Source organism: Oncorhynchus gorbuscha, linkage group LG09 (assembly GCF_021184085.1).
Source record: "Oncorhynchus gorbuscha isolate QuinsamMale2020 ecotype Even-year linkage group LG09, OgorEven_v1.0, whole genome shotgun sequence".
NCBI classification, from domain to species: domain Eukaryota; kingdom Metazoa; phylum Chordata; class Actinopteri; order Salmoniformes; family Salmonidae; genus Oncorhynchus; species Oncorhynchus gorbuscha.
The window spans coordinates 74,643,691-74,661,483 of NC_060181.1; the positions used below are offsets into that span (position 1 = coordinate 74,643,691).

Sequence of the window (17,793 nt, forward strand, 5' to 3'; positions counted from 1 at the left end):
AGAGGCTCCCACGCTGAGGTCTGTCCAACGCTGGTCAGACCAAGCTGACTCTACACTCCAAGACTGCTTCCATCACGTGGACTGGGACATGTTTCGTATTGCGTCAGATGGGAATATTGACGAATACGCTGATTCGGTGTGCGAGTTCATTAGAACGTGCGTCGAAGATGTCGTTCCCATAGCAACGATAAAAACATTCCCTAACCAGAAACCGTGGATTGATGGCAGCATTCGCGTGAAACTGAAAGCGCGAACCACTGCTTTTAATCAGGGCAAGGTGTCTGGCAACATGACTGAATACAAACAGTGCAGCTATTCCCTCCGTAAGGCTATCAAACAAGCTAAGCGTCAGTACAGAGACAAAGTGGAATCTCAATTCAATGGCTCAGACACAAGAGGCATGTGGCAGGGTCTACAGTCAATCACGGACTACAAGATGAAATCCAGCCCAGTCACGGACCAGGATGTCTTGCTCCCAGGCAGACTAAATAACTTTTTGCCCGCTTTGAGGACAATACAGTGCCACTGACACGGCCTGCAACGGAAACATGCAGTCTCTCCTTCACTGCAGCCGAGGTGATTAAGACATTTAAACGTGTTAACCCTCGCAAGGCTGCAGGCCCAGACGGCATCCCCAGCCGCGCCCTCCGAGCATGCGCAGACCAGCTGGCCGGTGTGTTTACGGACATATTCAATCAATCCCTATACCAGTCTGCTGTTCCCACATGCTTCAAGAGGGCCACCATTGTTCCTGTTCCCAAGAAAGCTAAGGTAACTGAGCTAAACGACTACCGCCCCGTAGCACTCACTTCCGTCATCATGAAGTGCTTTGAGAGACTAGTCAAGGACCATATCACCTCCACCCTACCTGACACCCTAGACCCACTCCAATTTGCTTACCGCCCAAATAGGTCCACAGACGATGCAATCTCAACCACACTGCACACTGCCCTAACCCACCTGGACAAGAGGAATACCTATGTGAGAATGCTGTTCATCGACTACAGCTCGGCATTCAACACCATAGTACCCTCCAAGCTCGTCATCAAGCTCGAGACCCTGGGTCTCGACCCCGCCCTGTGCAACTGGGTACTGGACTTCCTGACGGGCCGCCCCAGGTGGTGAGGGTAGGCAACAACATCTCCTCCCCGCTGATCCTCAACACGGGGGCCCCACAAGGGTGCGTTCTGAGCCCTCTCCTGTACTCCCTGTTCACCCACGACTGCGTGGCCACGCACGCCTCCAACTCAATCATCAAGTTTGCGGACGACACAACAGTGGTAGGCTTGATTACCAACAACGACGAGACGGCCTACAGGGAGGAGGTGAGGGCCCTTGGAGTGTGGTGTCAGGAAAATAACCTCACACTCAACGTCAACAAAACTAAGGAGATGATTGTGGACTTCAGGAAACAGCAGAGGGAACACCCCCTATCCACATCGATGGAACAGTAGTGGAGAGGGTAGCTAGTTTTAAGTTCCTCGGCATACACATCACAGACAAACTGAATTGGTCCACTCACACTGACAGCGTCGTGAAGAAGGCGCAGCAGCGCCTATTCAACCTCAGGAGGCTGAAGAAATTTGGCTTGTCACCAAAAGCACTCACAAACTTCTACAGATGCACAATCGAGAGCATCCTGGCGGGCTGTATCACCGCCTGGTACGGCAACTGCTCCGCCCTCAACCGTAAGGCTCTCCAGAGGGTAGTGAGGACTGCACAACGCATCACCGGGGCAAACTACCTGCCCTCCAGGACACCTACACCACCCGTTGTTACAGGAAGGCCATAAAGATCATCAAGGACATCAACCACCGAACCACTGCCTGTTCACCCCGCTATCATCCAGAAGGCGAGGTCAGTACAGGTGCATCAAAGCTGGGACCGAGAGACTGAAAAACAGCTTCTATCTCAAGGCCATCAGACTGTTAAATAGCCACCACTAACATTGAGTGGCTGCTGCCAACACACTGTCATTGACACTGACCCAACTCCAGCCATTTAATAATGGGAATTGATGGGAAATGATGTAAATATATCACTAGCCACTTTAAACAATGCTACCTTATATAATGTTACTTACCCTACATTATTCATCTCATATACATATGTATATACTGTACTCTACAACATCGACTGCATCCTTATGTAACACATGTATCACTAGCCACTTTAACTATGCCACTTTGTTTACTTTGTCTACATACTCATCTCATATGTATATACTGTACTCGATACCATCTACTGTATGCTGCTCTGTACCATCACTCATTCATATATCCTTATGTACATGTTCCTTATCCCCTTACACTGTGTATAAGACAGTAGTTTTGGAATTGTTAGTTAGATTACTTGTTGGTTATCACTGCATTGTCGGAACTAGAAGCACAAGCATTTCGCTACACTCGCATTAACATCTGCTAACCATGTGTATGTGACAAATAAAATTTGATTTGATTTGATTTGATTTGATTTGGGAAACACAAACATAAATTAGAGGGACCGCAGCTCAGGGCCTGACGCTGCGCAGGGGCTGTGTGTTTGTGACATATAGCAGGCCCACTGTGGCCCATAGTGAGTAATGGAAGTAATGAAAGTCAATAAATCAGTGACAGGTTCTGAAGCAGTAAGTGTTTAGGACTGTTATAGAGCCTTACTAAATTAACTGGTTCATGCACCCCCACAAGACCGTTCTCCAGCGCTTGCTTGCCAACACCACACACTTATGCAGGACTTTTATTTTGTGAGGTGATGAAGAAACTAAGCGGCAGACCAACATTTTAGAAAAGTCTGTATAATAATAGGCAAACTTTCCTATAAACACTTTGCCTGAAATTCCAAGGTGAACAGGGACCAACACCCTGACAAACCAGTAACGTTTCAATTAGATGTTTTATTCAACATACTAACAGGGCTCTTTACAGAGGAGAGATCAGAAATGTCTGTCAGTGTGATATTCTCCTCACAGTCACCAAATTTTTATTTTATTTTTACCCTTATTTAACTAGGCAAGAACAAATTCTTATTTTCAATGACGGCCTGAGAACAGTGGGTCAACTGCCTGTTCAGGGGCAGAACGACAGATTTGTACCTTGTCAGCTCGGGGGTTTGAACTTACTAGTCCTACGCTCTAACCACTAGGCTACCCTGACATTCTGGTTAAAAACCTCCAGCTTTAGTCCATAACAAACAAACAGGTTTATAGAAAACATATGTGACACAAACTAATGTATTTCGTAACTACAAGACAGAGAAATCGAACACTGTTTCCCATAATTTCTTAGTTTATTGCTTTTAAAAGCTTCCTAGTGAAATCATCTTTACCTCAGAATGCATGAGACAAACATAGCCTCTCCCAACATGATGCTCATTTCATAGCAGATGGTAAACATGTTCAAAACAATGTACAATAAATATATAGGTTAAGATTATATAAAAACATATTAAAAAACTTGACAAAAATAAAAAGTCACCACCACAATAAGGTTATACATGTGAGTGTGTGTTATTTCAGATTGAGAAGTATAGAGCTAAGGTTCAATGACAAGAAGGTGAGTGTAGGGTCAGTTGTTCTGTGCATCTCCTGCAGCAGCAGATGAAGAGAGCAGAGCTCAAACAGCCGCCTGTTCTTCCTGTGAAAACCAGAAAACAGAGTGTATGTAACACTGAGTCTATGAATGATAGTATACCTAGCACCACATGTGTTACAAATACACGGGATCTTGTAATAATCAGTCCTATATTCTTAGGTCCTATATTACTAGATATTCTTTGGTCCAGAGTTAAATAGAGGGTTCTGCTGGAAGGTGCTGTGGGTCAGGTTTTGGTTCCAACCTTGCAATAACACGCCTGATTTAGCTAATCATGATTCTGAGTCCAGACTGAAGAACATGATCAGTTTGTTTCACCTGATCTTGGAGAGTTTCTGTAGGATGATGGAGAGTTTCTCCAGAAGAGGAAGTTCTAGTCTGGGGTTCTTCACAAGGAGAGCTGCAGTACGGAAGAACTCTTCAGTGCTGCAAGCAGACAGGAACTCAGACAGATACCCTGCAGAGAGTGAAACACTTAGATAGGTATACAGAAGGACGGACAGACAGTTGCTCTGAAGAACCTTACGGTAACTGTTAACTGAAGACGATGTGGGTGATGAAACAACGGAAGCCATTTATTTTATATGGAGGGAGAGACGTAGGCGGGGGACCGGTGGGCGATGCGAGCATGGGCGAGAGGGTTAACAGGGCGGGACCTAAGTTGGGGAAAGCTGAACTTCATGCAAATACTCTGATCTTGCGGTGCGATTGACCAATCGAAGCTCACTATAGCTTCCAGCCTCTACTGGATTGGCTATTGATGCATAGCACTATCTAGCATGCTTGCTAGCACCCACACGAGGGTGAAGCTAGCGTGGCTATTCAAATGATTGATGATAGTTAACAGGCACTGTTACACACAAGCAGACAGACAATTCCACTGAAGAACCCTACACAGTCCTGTCTACTCCTGTTAACCTGCTCAGTCATCCCATCATCGGGCCTATAACTGTACAACCAGCCTCTGCTGCGAGCAGAATGGACCAGGAACCTAGCTGAAGAGTTCCAGTCCTAGTACAGATGCTAATCAATTCTACTCAGCAAACGAGAGTAAATCTACATGATTTCAGGTCAAGCAGTGTCCATATTATCAGTGTTAACTCTGTCTTACAGGGAGGCATAGATGTCAGCATGTTTCTCTCAGATAAGTCAAATCAGAGCCAGTATGGTAAAAGTCTGGACAGACTACAATCACAACCATAAGTGTACAGTCGTGGCCAAAAGTTGAGAATGACAAAAATATTAATTTCCACAAAGTTTGCTGCTTCAGTGTCTTCAGATATTTTTGCCAGATGTTACAAGCATTTCATAAGTGTCAAAGGCTTTTATTGACAATTACATGAAGTTGATGCAAAGAGTCAATATTTGCAGTGTTGACCCTTCTTTTTCAAGACCTCTGCAATCTGCCCTGGCATGCTGTCAATTAATTTCTGGGCCACATCCTGACTGATGGCAGCCAATTCTTGCATAATCAATGCTTGGAGTTTGTAAGAATTTGTGGGTTTTTGTTTGTCCATCTGCCTCTTGAGGATTGACCACAAGTTCTCAATGGGATTAAGGCCTGGGGAGTTTCCTGGCCATGGACCCAAAATATTGATATTTTGTTCCCCAAGCCACATAGTTATCATTTTTGCCTTATGGCAAGGTGCTCCATCATGCTGGAAAAGGCATTGTTTGTCACCAAACTGTTCCTGGATGGTTGGGAGAAGTTGCTCTCAGAGGATGTGTTGGTACCATTCTTTATTCATGGCTGTGTCCTTAGGCAAAATTGCGAGTGAGCCCACTCCCTTGGCCGAGAAGCAACCCCACACATGAATGGTCTCAGGATGCTTTACTATTGGCATAACACAGGACTGATGGTAGCGCTCACCTCGTCTTCTCCGGACAAGCTTTTTTCCGGATGCCCCAAATGATCGGAAAAGGATTCATCAGAGAAAATGACTTTACCCCAGTCCTCAGCAGTCCAATCCCTGTACCTTTTGCAGAATATCAGTCTGTCCCTGATGTTTTTCCTGGAGAGAAGTGGCTTTTTTGCTGCCATTCTTGACACCAGTCCATCCTCCAAAAGTCTTCGCCTCACTGTGAGTGGATCTGCATTCCTGAGCAAGCTCTGTACTGGTGGTGCCCCGATCCCACAGCTGAATCAAATTTAGGAGACGGTCCTGGCGCTTGCTGGACTGTCTTGGGTGCCCTGAAGCCTTCTTCACAACAATTCAACTGCTCTCCTTGAAGTTCTTGATGATCCGATAAATGGTTGATTTAGGTGCAATCTTACTGCCAGCAATATCCTTGCCTGTGAAGCCCTTTTTGTGCAAAGCAATGATGACGGCACGTGTTTCCATGCAGGTAACCATGGTTGACAGAGGAAGAACAATGATTCCAAGCACCATCCTCCTTTTGAAGCTTCCAGTCTGTTATTCAAACTCAATCAGCATGACAGAGTGATCTTCAGCCTTGTCCTCGTCAACACTCACACCTGTGTTAACGAGAGAATCACTGACATGATGTCAATTGGTCCTTTTGTGGCAGGGCTGAAATGCAGTAGAAATGTTTTTGGGGAATTCAGTTCATTTGCATGGCAAAGAGGGACTTTGCAATTAATTCCAATTAATCTGATCACTCTTCATAACATTCTGGAGTATATGCAAATTTCCATCATACAAACTGAGGCAGCAGACTTTGTGAAAATGTATATTTGTGTCATTCTCAAAACGACTGTAGAATATGTGACAAAGTCATTGATGCAACATGAAACAGTACTTCTCATAACCAACAGAGAACTGCCCCAAAATTACTACACATTTCTATTTTTACAATCAACACATTTGACTCGTTCAGTTGACTGAGAACACATACTCGCACAAAAAAAAACACGTACAAAAATGACCTGGGGGATTCAATTCAAACATTTATTTTCTCTGTGGTAGGTTCAATAGGGAATAAAGGAGCAGAGTAATTTGTGGGGTAATTGTGCATGAAAAAGCAATCTGCTTTAGAGACAGCCTCATGGTGTTACTGTAGCTGCTGTACTTTAGCAGACTGGCAGAGACCCAGGAGGTCCATCCCTGTTACTGTAGCAGAGAGCTAGACACCTCCATCTGGTCCCTAGCCTCTCCTCTCTTCAGGCTCTTTCAGCCTTACTGTATGTGGGACAGGGGAGAGAAACTTCAAACACTATGGGTCAGTGGTAGAATGGGCCATGTCCAGACTGATTTAGGGAGGAGGGGGTTCTCTTTATGGTCCCCCCTGGTTCTCCCCCTGTCTCTATAGGACACATGGACTGGATTAGTGTAATATAGCCTGAGAGCGTTATATGGGGGCTTTGCCTTGGGCACAGACACTAAGCAGGCCTACTGTAGGACAGGACACACTCTGGGGAGAGGGTGACCTGCAGGTGTGAACCAGACCTCTGTGAGTGTGAGTGTGTGTGTGTGTGTGTGTGAGACACTACGCAAGCGTACTGTATAAAGGCGTCCGCAAGCTTCCCATCCAACACAGTTTGTGAACATACAACATTTTGTGACGTTTTTGTTAGTTTTGTCTTCGGGTGTTTGTGTCACAAAATGTTTTCTTGAGGCAACAGTAGGGGTTCTTCAGTGAAGTTTTTGTTGTCATTCAAAGAGAGACAACATGTTTTCATGCAAACATTTTTACTTGAGAAATACTGCACCAAACATCTTAGGCAAAAAACGTAAAAATTCATGACATTTCTATGCTAGGACCAAACCGAACCCAGTATGCAGGCGTCTTAACAGGGCAGCCACAGAAGGGAAATTGAGTTGACCTTCTGGTGTGAACTGCATGAAGGAACCCAGCCATACCGAACTGTACAGGGCTCGAGGAGGCTGCATTGTAGGCAGACACTGAGCAAGCCTGCAGTAGTACAGGACAGGGGAGGTGTGTCAGGCGGTTTAGTGGTGACCTTCAGGTGTGAACCCCAACTCTCCGTCATGGCCTCACTCACACTCACCTCATTACTCCCCTGTAAACCACACTAATCAGCAGCTCTCCCATAAATCATAGTGGGGTGCTGAGATCTCCACCTGCCACACTAGACTTTAGTAGACCAAGAGCTTAGCTCTGCTCAGTGTCTCACACACACACACACACACACACACACACACACACACACACACACACACACACACACACACACACACACACACACACACACACACACACACACACACACACACACATACACACATACACATACAGTGGGGCAAAAAAGTATTTAGTCAGCCACCAATTGTGCAAGTTCTCCCACTTAAAAAGATGAGAGAGGCCTGTAATTTTCATCATAGGTACACTTCAACTATGACAGACAAAATGAGAAACAAAATCCAGAAAATCACATTGTAGGATTTTTAATGAATTTATTTGCAAATTATGGTGGAAAATAAGTATTCGGTCAATAACAAAAGTTTATCTCCATACTTTGTTAAATACCCTTTGTTGACAATGACAGGGGTCAAATGTTTTCTGTAAGTCTTCACAAGGTTTTCACACACTGTTGCTGGTATTTTGGCCCATTCCTCCATGCAGATCTCCTCTAGAGCAGTGATGTTTTGAGGCTGTTGCTGGGCAACACTGACTTTCAACTCCCTCCAAAGATTTTCTATGGGGTTGAGATCTGGAGACTGGCTAGGCCACTCCAGGACCTTGAAATACTTCTTACGAAGCCACTCCTTCGTTGCCCGGGCAGTGTGTTTGGGATCATTGTCATGTTGAAAGACCCAGCCACGTTTCATCTTCAATGCCCTTGCTGATGGTAGGCTTAGTTAATATGGTCCCAGCTCTCTGCAGGTCATTCACTAGGTCCCCCCCGTGTGGTTCTGGGATTTTTGCTCACCGTTCTTGTTATCATTTTGACCCCACGGGGTGAGATCTTGCGTGGAGCCCCAGATCGAGGGAGATTAACAGTGGTTTTGTATGTCTTCCATTTCCTAATAATTGCTCCCACAGTTGATTCTTCAAACCAAGCTGCTTACCTATTGCAGATTCAGTCTTCCCAGCCTGGTGCAGGTCTACAATTTTGTTTCTGGTGTCCTTTGACAGCTCTTTGGTCTTGGCCATAGTGGAGTTTGGAGTGTGACTGAGGTTGTGGACAGGTGTCTTTTATACTGATAAGTTCAAACAGGTGCCATTAATACAGGTAACGAGTGGAGGACAGAGGAGCCTCTTAAAGAAGAAGTTACAGGTCTGTGAGAGCCAGAAATTTTGCTTGTTTGTAGGTGACCAAATACTTATTTTCCACCATAATTTGCAAATAAATTCATTAAAAATCCTACAACGCGATTTTCTGGATTTTCTTTCTCATTTTGTCTGTCATATTTGAAGTGTACCTATGATGAAAATTACAGGCCTCTCTCATCTTTTTAAGTGAGAGAACTTGCACAATTAGTGGCTGACTAAATACTTTTTTGCCCCACTGTATATATGTACACACAAAACACAAACACTTTGTTCAGTATCAGCCAATGACACAAATTAGTCAAACATGAAGCACATAATAGGAGCACACTGTAACTGTAACTGTTATGGAGAGAGTATATTGTGGTGGGAATATGTGGGGTGTCTCCATACTCATGGGGCTTTGAGCTGCACTGACTGAGGGTGGCAGGTATCTTAGTGGTTAGAGCATGGGTCAGTAATCAAAGGGTTGCTAGCTCGAATCCCCGAGCAGACCAGGTGAAATCTCTCGATCTGCCCTTGGGCCCAGGCACTTAACCAGGGTCGGCGTCAGTGGCCGTGACCCCACTCTCTGAGGGTGTCTCAGGGGGAGTGGGATATGCATTTCACACCACACACAGGTTACCTTTGATTAATAGTGAGAGAAGTAGTGCATCTATACTTACGTGACTCTGTGCTGAGCTGCAGTAGGATGTCTAGGGGGGTCTGCAGCCCCCCCTTCCCTCCTCGGAGCAGGGCTAGGAGGACAGACACTCCCCCGTACTGAAGAAACAGCCCCCGGACATCCACACACACCAGGTCACTGTGGAGGGAGTCCAACACCTGGGCTAGGATGTCAGCTGGAGGGAAAAGAGGAGTTAGGTTACACAGACAACTTGGACGCTGCCACTGAAATCCAACCCACATCTCTCTGCTACCAACACTTATCCCATCCCAGCTGGAGGCTCACCTAGACTTGGGAGATCAGTGAACAGGTCTGTCTAAAGCCCCAGGGATAAATCACACTGGAGGTGACACTCTGAATGTGACCCTGACAAACTGCTGTTATGTCTGCTTGCTCCCCTCTCCCCTAGTCAGAGCCGTACTGACAGGAGTAGTGGATAATGAACACCCCAGTATAAACAGACAGAGTGAGAGTGGCTAGGAGAGATATCCTGGTTACTGAGAAGTCATCTTTATGGGGCCTGTGTCACTGATGATCTCCAGATACACAGCAATGTAGTCTGTAACTGGCCTAGCCAGGGGGCTGGGGGGATACACCAGAACCCCCCTGATGCAAAGCCTGCCTGCCTCCCTCTCTCTCTGGTCCAAACCCATTAAGGCACTGAGTTTCCAGAAAGATTTGTTTTCTTTACACGGCCCAGACCCACAGCCAAGTGTCTTATTCTAACTCTGTCTGTCTGTCTGTCTGTGGGTCTGTCTGTCTGTGGGTCTGTCTGTCTGTGGGTCTGTCTGTCTGTGGGTCTGTCTGTCTGTGGGTCTGTCTGTGGGTCTGTCTGTCTGTCTGTGGGTCTGTCTGTCTGTCTGTGGGTCTGTCTGTCTGTGGGTCTGTCTGTCTGTGGGTCTGTCTGTCTGTGGGTCTGTCTGTCTGTGGGTCTGTCTGTGGGTCTGTCGACAGGTTATTAGTTCAGATGTTTTTCTGTCGACGGTTAAAAGCGTTTTGGAGCCTGATACCTCAGTCTGACATGGTACTGATTAAAGAAATAAGAAGAAATATTCTTCCTATATGAACAAACCAGTTTCATGTCCATCCAGAGACAGAGCTGAGTCAACCTGGCAGAAGGTTTGCTCTTTGGGGGTTTAGGCTTGGGTTGCTGTTAAGAACTTTCTTACAAATGTATTTGTGAAAATCACAAAACAAATAACTTTTTATTGGTTGGGATTGATTGATAGCTGCATGGCTCTCTATAGAGCACAGTACTACTGTATGAGTTACACTCACTAGAAAGAGACAATTAAATAAACCTGTATACATAACCAATGGAAAACCCCACTGCCCTCTGCTGGGGACTTCATATAACTACACCAAGAACGAATTGAGACATATCAAAGGATATCCCTTGGATTTAGGAAGAATATAGAATTATTGGATAAGTGTATGCATTAGACGTTGTGTGTATATGTAGTGTAGCAGGGTTTTACCCTGTGTGACGGTCCTGAGGATGATGAGGGAGGACAGGAGACGTGTGTGGGGACAGAGGCTCCTGTACAGCGAGGGAGGTAGAGGGCCCCTGGTCTTCAGAAGGCCACTGGGGTCCTGCTGCTGGGTCGGAACCCTGGACACCTCCTCCCCCAGACGCCGCAAAGTGGACGACAAAGCCACCGGCTACATACAGAGATACACGTACTCACAGTTAGTCAGTGGGAGTTCAGCATTGTGATCATGTTTCTGGCCTTGTGGTTCACCCTCAACACGTTGCTATAATACTACAGCATGAGATTAAAGTTTAAACATCAAGTAGTTGCCCTGACACTGCCAGACAAACAAACACACTCCCCGCTTTTCAGTTCTGAGATGTGTTGGATCCGGGATGGCATCCATGTTTGTTGTTGATTATCTGGGCTGGGAGTTTTCATTGAGAACCAGACAGAGATTCTATCCATTGGGTCTCTCTCTGTCCATTGAGCCTCTCTCTGTCAGTGCAATGTCTGTTCTCCAGACACACACACAGCCTGTTCTACATAGGGCTAATAAAACTTGATAACTTCTAATGTACCCCACACGAATTAACCACATACTGGCCGCCAGGCCAGCACAGGACACAGTGCAACACAAGGGATTCAATAACAATGTTAACAGCATGAAAACAAAATTCTACTTTCTTCTCACAGCTGGGAAGAGAATGCATTCTCAGTTTGTGTTGTGTAGTGTTGTTGTGTGGTGTTGTGTATTACCTGTATGCTGTTGTCTATCTCTCTCAGGCTCCAGTATATAAACTTGATCAGGGACAGGGTACCAGAGGGGTCTGGTGATGCAGAGGACTGATGCAGCTGCTCAACCAACAGAGGCAAAACCTAGAGACAGGAGGTCAACAACAACACAATATAAACAACACATTATAAACTACAAAACACTGGATCAACACAAAGCCTGGGACATCATAACAAGATAAACACATCGCGTAATAAGCCAAAACGACCACCTGGACAAGTCCAGTTCTCCCACCTTAGTGCACCTGTCGAGGAGAGAGACCACTGGTGACGTGTGCTGGTGACCCTGGGCTGTTCTGCTGTCTCCTGCTACTGGAGGAAACGTCTGTCTGTCTAGAATCCAATCCAATAGCAAAGCCAGCAGCCTGAGAGGGGTGGGACTTACACTACCCTGCAGAATGAGACAACCAGTTACCAGTATGGTTAGAGTCTGGCCATGCTAAATTGTGTGTTTTCCAAACAACCACATTGACAGGAAATTGGAATTTATAAGGTAGTTAGAAACAACCACCACCACTGTTGATTAGAATAATTACGGTACCAGTCTATGAGTCTTCATCAGGGAGTATGTGTGGGGTTAGGGCTGCATTAGTTACAATCACAGTTAACACAGTAATAACACTAGTAGTTAGTACCCACCATTCCCAGTGGAAATGCCATATACACACCTTGGCTGGCTTGGAGGTGGCTTTTTTCTCAGGTTTGGACTCAATGACCTTCTGACAAACGTTCTCTCTCCCCTTCTGTGCCATGGAGTATTCATACTTCCTCTAGAGAGAGAGAAAATCACATGTAAATGAACAGACAGTATGTATAGGGGTTGAGGGTCTAAATAACACAGGTCTATTTTGCTTGTTGTTTGTTTTCCTACCTGAAGGTTCTCTAGCCGAGCCTGGACCTTCCTAAACTGGTTCTCCAGACGCTTGTTCTGCTCACTCAGGACATTCAGCTGAACACAATACAATGATACAATACAAACAGTTAAACACTTTTATTCAGAGCAACTCACAACACAAAGTTCTAACTCAGTGATCAATCAGAACCAGCGCCCTCCTGTGGTCAGTTGAGACAGTCATACAGTGCCTTTCAGAAAGTATTCACAGTTTTGAGTCAATAAGTATTCAACCTCTTTGTTATGGCAAGTCTAAATAAGATCAGTAGTAAATATTTGCTTAACAAGCCACATAATAAGCGGTATGGACTTACTCTGTATGCAATAATAGTGCTTTATTATTTATTTATTTAACTAGGCAAGTCAGTTAAGGACAAATTCTTATTTACAATGCAGCCTATCCTGGCCAAAAACAGACGACGCTAGGCCAGTTGTGCGCTGCCCTATGGGACTCCAAATCACGACTGGTTATGACGCAGTCCAGGATCGAACCAGGGTCTGTAGTGACGCCTCTAGCACTGAGATGCAGCACCTTAGACCGCTGCGCCACTCGGGAGCAACATGATTGTTGAATCACTACCTCATCTCTGTACCCCACACATACAATTATCTGTAAGGTCCCTCTGTTCGAGCAGTGAATTTCAAACACAGATTCAACCACAAAGACCAGGGAGGTTTTCCATTGCCTTGCAAATCATGGTGAAGTTATTATTTACACTTTGGATGGTGTATCAATACACCCAGTCAAAGATACAGGCGCCCTTCCTAACTCACTTGGCGAAGAGGAAGGAAACCGCTCAGGGATTTCACCATGAGGCCAATGGGTGACTTTAAAAGAGTTACAGAGTTTAATGGCTGTGATGAGAGAAAACTGCGGATGGATCAACAGCATACTAACCCTAAAGTGAAAAAAAGGAAGCCTGTACGGAATAACAAATATTCCAAAACATGCATCCTGTTTGCAACAAGGCACTAAATTATTACTGCAAAAAGTGCAGCAAAGCAATTAACTTTGTGTCCTGAATACAAAGGGTTGTTTGGGGCAAATCCGATACAACACATTACGGAGTATCACTCTCCATGTTTTCAAGCATAGCGGTGGCTGCATCATGTTATGGGTATGTTTGTAATCGTTAAGGACTGTGGAGTTTTCAGGATGAAAAAAATGTACTGAATGGAACTAAGCACAGGCGAAATTCTAGCAGAAAACCTGGTTCAGTCTGCTTTCTACCAGACACTGGGAGTCAAATTCAACTTTCAGCAGGACAATAACTAAAGGCCAAATCTATACTGGAGTATATATATATATATATATATATATATATATATATATATATATATATACACACACACATACTGTACGCACGTCACACAGACATACATACCCACATATATATATTTATATGAATATACATATACTGTGCCTTTGGAGAGTATTCATGACACATGATCTTAGGTTAAAAGCAGCCAGCTGAAGCAGATGCTTGCCTGTTTCTTCATGTTGTCATTGAGTTCCTTGATGGAGTTGAAGCTGGACTTTAATCTCTTGTTCTCTCTGGTTCTCTCGCTCAGCTGCTCCTGTAGCTGACTCACCTCTTCACTGCGGCTCTGACGGAATACAAACATTTTCAGAACTGCTCACACAATGCACTTTTTAAAAACTGTGAAGAGATCATATTCAACCTTGAGGGATTGCTGAAGATATGTGTTTACCTCCTCTTGCTGTAGCAGTCTGTTCTCTCTGTCCTGGAGCTGGGCCGACCACTGCAGCTGGCTCAAACGTTCTGCCTGTAGTTGTTGGTAGATGTGCAGCATCTCCTGGTAAACCTGTCCCATCACTGAGGGGCAGGAGGGGGAGAGGACAGGGGAGGACTGCTTCTGCCTCACCCCTCTCCCCCCTTTCTCCCCCCTCACCTCCTCTTCTCTGGCCAGGCCCACGGTGGACTCAGTCTCTCGGGAGCCCAAGGTACGGGCCAGGCTGGAGGGCAGGGTCACATCTGAAACAGAAGAACTCATACACTGTTTTTTTGTCAAGTGTTTTCAGTTTGAAGAAAGCAGTATTGGTATGATTAATATGAGTATTATTATATAATACCTTTATAATACCTTTATTATCAACATTAAAACAATCTCGTGCTACATCTGTTGAGACATGCTGAACATAAGAAGACCCGACACACACCTGTCTCTGTGTAGTGGGTCTGTGTGTCCAGGAGAGGGCTGAAAATATAGTTCTCACTCAGGTCCTCCTCACTGTCATCCCGACTACAGTCACTGTACAACCTGGGTAAGCAGACAGGTACACGTCAGTGGCATATGGTAGCTTGGGCTCACAGCTCACAGAACAGGGCTCCGGGCAGCCGAGCGGAAATGGAGGAAAACTCGCCTCCCTGCGGACCTGGCATCCTTTCACTCCCTCCTCTCTACATTTTCCTCCTCTGTCTCTGCTGCTAAAGCCACTTTCTACCACGCTAAATTCCAAGCATCTGCCTCTAACCCTAGGAAGCTCTTTGCCACCTTCTCCTCCCTCCTGAATCCTCCGCCCCCTCCCCCCTCCTCCTCCCTCTCTGCAGATGACTTCGTCAACCATTTTGAAAAGAAGGTCGACGACATCCGATCCTCGTTTGCTAAGTCAAACGACACCGCTGGTTCTGCTCACACTGCCCTACCCTGTGCTCTGACCTCTTTCTCCCCTCTCTCTCCAGATGAAATCTTGCGTCTTGTGACGGCCGGCCGCCCAACAACCTGCCCGCTTGACCCTATCCCCTCCTCTCTTCTCCAGACCATTTCCGGAGACCTTCTCCCTTACCTCACCTCGCTCATCAACTCATCCCTGACCGCTGGCTACGTCCCTTCCGTCTTCAAGAGAGCGAGAGTTGCACCCCTTCTGAAAAAACCTACACTCGATCCCTCCGATGTCAACAATTACAGACCAGTATCCCTTCTTTCTTTTCTCTCCAAAACTCTTGAACGTGCCGTCCTTGGCCAGCTCTCCCGCTATCTCTCTCTGAATGACCTTCTTGATCCAAATCAGTCAGGTTTCAAGACTAGTCATTCAACTGAGACTGCTCTCCTCTGTATCACGGAGGCGCTCCGCACTGCTAAAGCTAACTCTCTCTCCTCTGCTCTCATCCTTCTAGATCTATCGGCTGCCTTCGATACTGTGAACCATCAGATCCTCCTCTCCACCCTCTCCGAGTTGGGCATCTCCGGCGCGGCCCACGCTTGGATTGCGTCCTACCTGACAGGTCGCTCCTACCAGGTGGCGTGGCGAGAATCTGTCTCCTCACCACGCGCTCTCACCACTGGTGTCCCCCAGGGCTCTGTTCTTGGCCCTCTCCTATTCTCGCTATACACCAAGTCACTTGGCTCTGTCATAACCTCACATGGTCTCTCTTATCATTGCTATGCAGACGACACACAATTAATCTTCTCCTTTCCCCCTTCTGATGACCAGGTGGCGAATCGCATCTCTGCATGTCTGGCAGACATATCAGTGTGGATGACGGATCACCACCTCAAGCTGAACCTCGGCAAGACGGAGCTGCTCTTCCTCCCGGGGAAGGACTGCCCGTTCCATGATCTCGCCATCACGGTTGACAACTCCATTGTGTCCTCCTCCCAGAGCGCCAAGAACCTTGGCGTGATCCTGGACAACACCCTGTCGTTCTCAACCAACATCAAGGCGGTGGCCCGTTCCTGTAGGTTCATGCTCTACAACATCTGCAGAGTACGACCCTGCCTCACACAGGAAGCGGCGCAGGTCCTAATCCAGGCACTTGTCATCTCCCGTCTGGATTACTGCAACTCGCTGTTGGCTGGGCTCCCTGCCTGTGCCATTAAACCCCTTCAACTCATCCAGAACGCCGCAGCCCGTCTGGTGTTCAACCTTCCCAAGTTCTCTCACGTCACCCCGCTCCTCCGTTCTCTCCACTGGCTTCCAGTTGAAGCTCGCATCCGCTACAAGACCATGGTGCTTGCCTACGGAGCTGTGAGGGGAAAGACACCTCAGTACCTCCAGGCTCTGATCAGGCCCTACACCAAAACAAGGGCACTGCGTTCATCCACCTCTGGCCTGCTCGCCTCCCTACCACTGAGGAAGTACAGCTCCCGCTCAGCCCAGTCAAAACTGTTCGCTGCCCTGGCCCCCCAATGGTGGAACAAACTCCCTCACGACGCCAGGACAGCGGAGTCAATCACCACCTTCCGGAGACACCTGAAACCCCACCTCTTTAAGGAATACCTAGGATAGGATAAGTAATCCCTCTCACCCCACCCCCCCTAAGTTTTAGATGCACTATTGTTAAGTGACTGTCCCACTGGATGTCATAAGGTGAATGCACCAATTTGTAAGTCGCTCTGGATAAGAGCGTCTGCTAAATGACTTAAATGTAAATGTAAATGCTTGGCCCCATCAATTATAACACAAGGTGTTGGTCTGACAGAAATGCCTGGAGAAAGACTGACCTGTCTGGAGGGTTGGTGACAGCCTGGAACAGCTCCTGTAAGGCTCTATTGTAACCGCTCATCTCCTTGGTGGTGGTGCGTCTAGACCTGGGGGACTTCACAACTCTCTGCTGCCCACCATGGTAGTGTCTTCCACTCAGCGCAGGTGCTTTCTGCTCTGTAGAGACCTGTCAAAAGGCAATAATGAGCTATAGCATGTTCCGTCACTGCAACGTACGTGCGTGCACAACCTAGTACTAGTAATAACAAGCCAACTAACGTTAGCTAACTATTTAGCTAACTAACTAAGTCGATAACGTTAGCTAGCTAGAGTTAGCTGGTTTGCTTGTTCTCTTGGTAACGACTCCGAGTGATCCAGCTAGCTAGCAAACACAGATAGCTAGCTGGAGCACTCGGGGTCGTTACCAAGGGAACAATCAAACCTGCTAGCTAAGGTTATCTACATGGCTAGCTAGTTACTGTAAGCTAGCTAAATATTTAGCTAGTTTGCTTGTTAGCTATATACACATTACTAACCCGTTTCCTTTCCAGATACTTCATTTTCAGCCTCTCAACCGTAAAGTCCAACTCGCTCCCTGACGATTCGTTGTTCATCTTGAGGTTTCACACAGATGTATTGTTTTTCAACAAACTCCAAAAGCAGTCAACTTGTTGTCAGTTTGAATTATGTGCATTTTTCCTAAACCGGAAATGAAAAACCTACAAGTCTGCTGTCATCCT

The 17,793-nt window shown here is 46.3% G+C and overlaps 1 protein-coding gene across 2 annotated transcripts; it reads right to left on the reverse strand.

Moving 5' to 3' along the window:
- Positions 1-3,103: 3,103 nt before the first annotated feature.
- Positions 3,104-17,772, reverse strand: LOC124044061 (coiled-coil domain-containing protein 138-like). Of its 2 annotated transcripts, XM_046363431.1 has the most exons (13): positions 17,590-17,772; positions 17,074-17,240; positions 14,789-14,889; positions 14,320-14,603; positions 14,095-14,214; positions 12,586-12,663; positions 12,383-12,484; positions 11,950-12,105; positions 11,679-11,798; positions 10,926-11,109; positions 9,449-9,622; positions 3,909-4,047; positions 3,104-3,632 (listed from the first exon to the last, which is right to left on the reverse strand). In XM_046363431.1, exons 1-13 carry the CDS (start codon positions 17,665-17,667, stop codon positions 3,506-3,508), a joined length of 1,830 nt encoding a protein of 609 aa, XP_046219387.1. In that variant the 5' UTR covers positions 17,668-17,772; the 3' UTR covers positions 3,104-3,505. The 2 variants fall into 2 exon arrangements, with proteins under 2 accessions (XP_046219387.1, XP_046219388.1); XM_046363432.1 differs by lacking the exons at positions 3,104-3,632; positions 3,909-4,047 and adding an exon at positions 6,240-6,730.
- Positions 17,773-17,793: the final 21 nt, after the last annotated feature.

Coding starts and splice junctions, on each gene's coding strand:
- LOC124044061 (XM_046363431.1), bottom strand. CDS start 17,667: ATGAACAACGAATCGTCAGGGAGCGAGTTGGACTTTACGGTTGAGAGG. Junction 14,890..17,073: donor GTCACCAACCCTCCAGACAG/GTCAGTCTTTCT, acceptor CTGCTTACCCAG/GTTGTACAGTGACTGTAGTC. Junction 12,485..12,585: donor CTCGGCTAGAGAACCTTCAG/GTAGGAAAACAA, acceptor CTCTCTCTCTAG/AGGAAGTATGAATACTCCAT.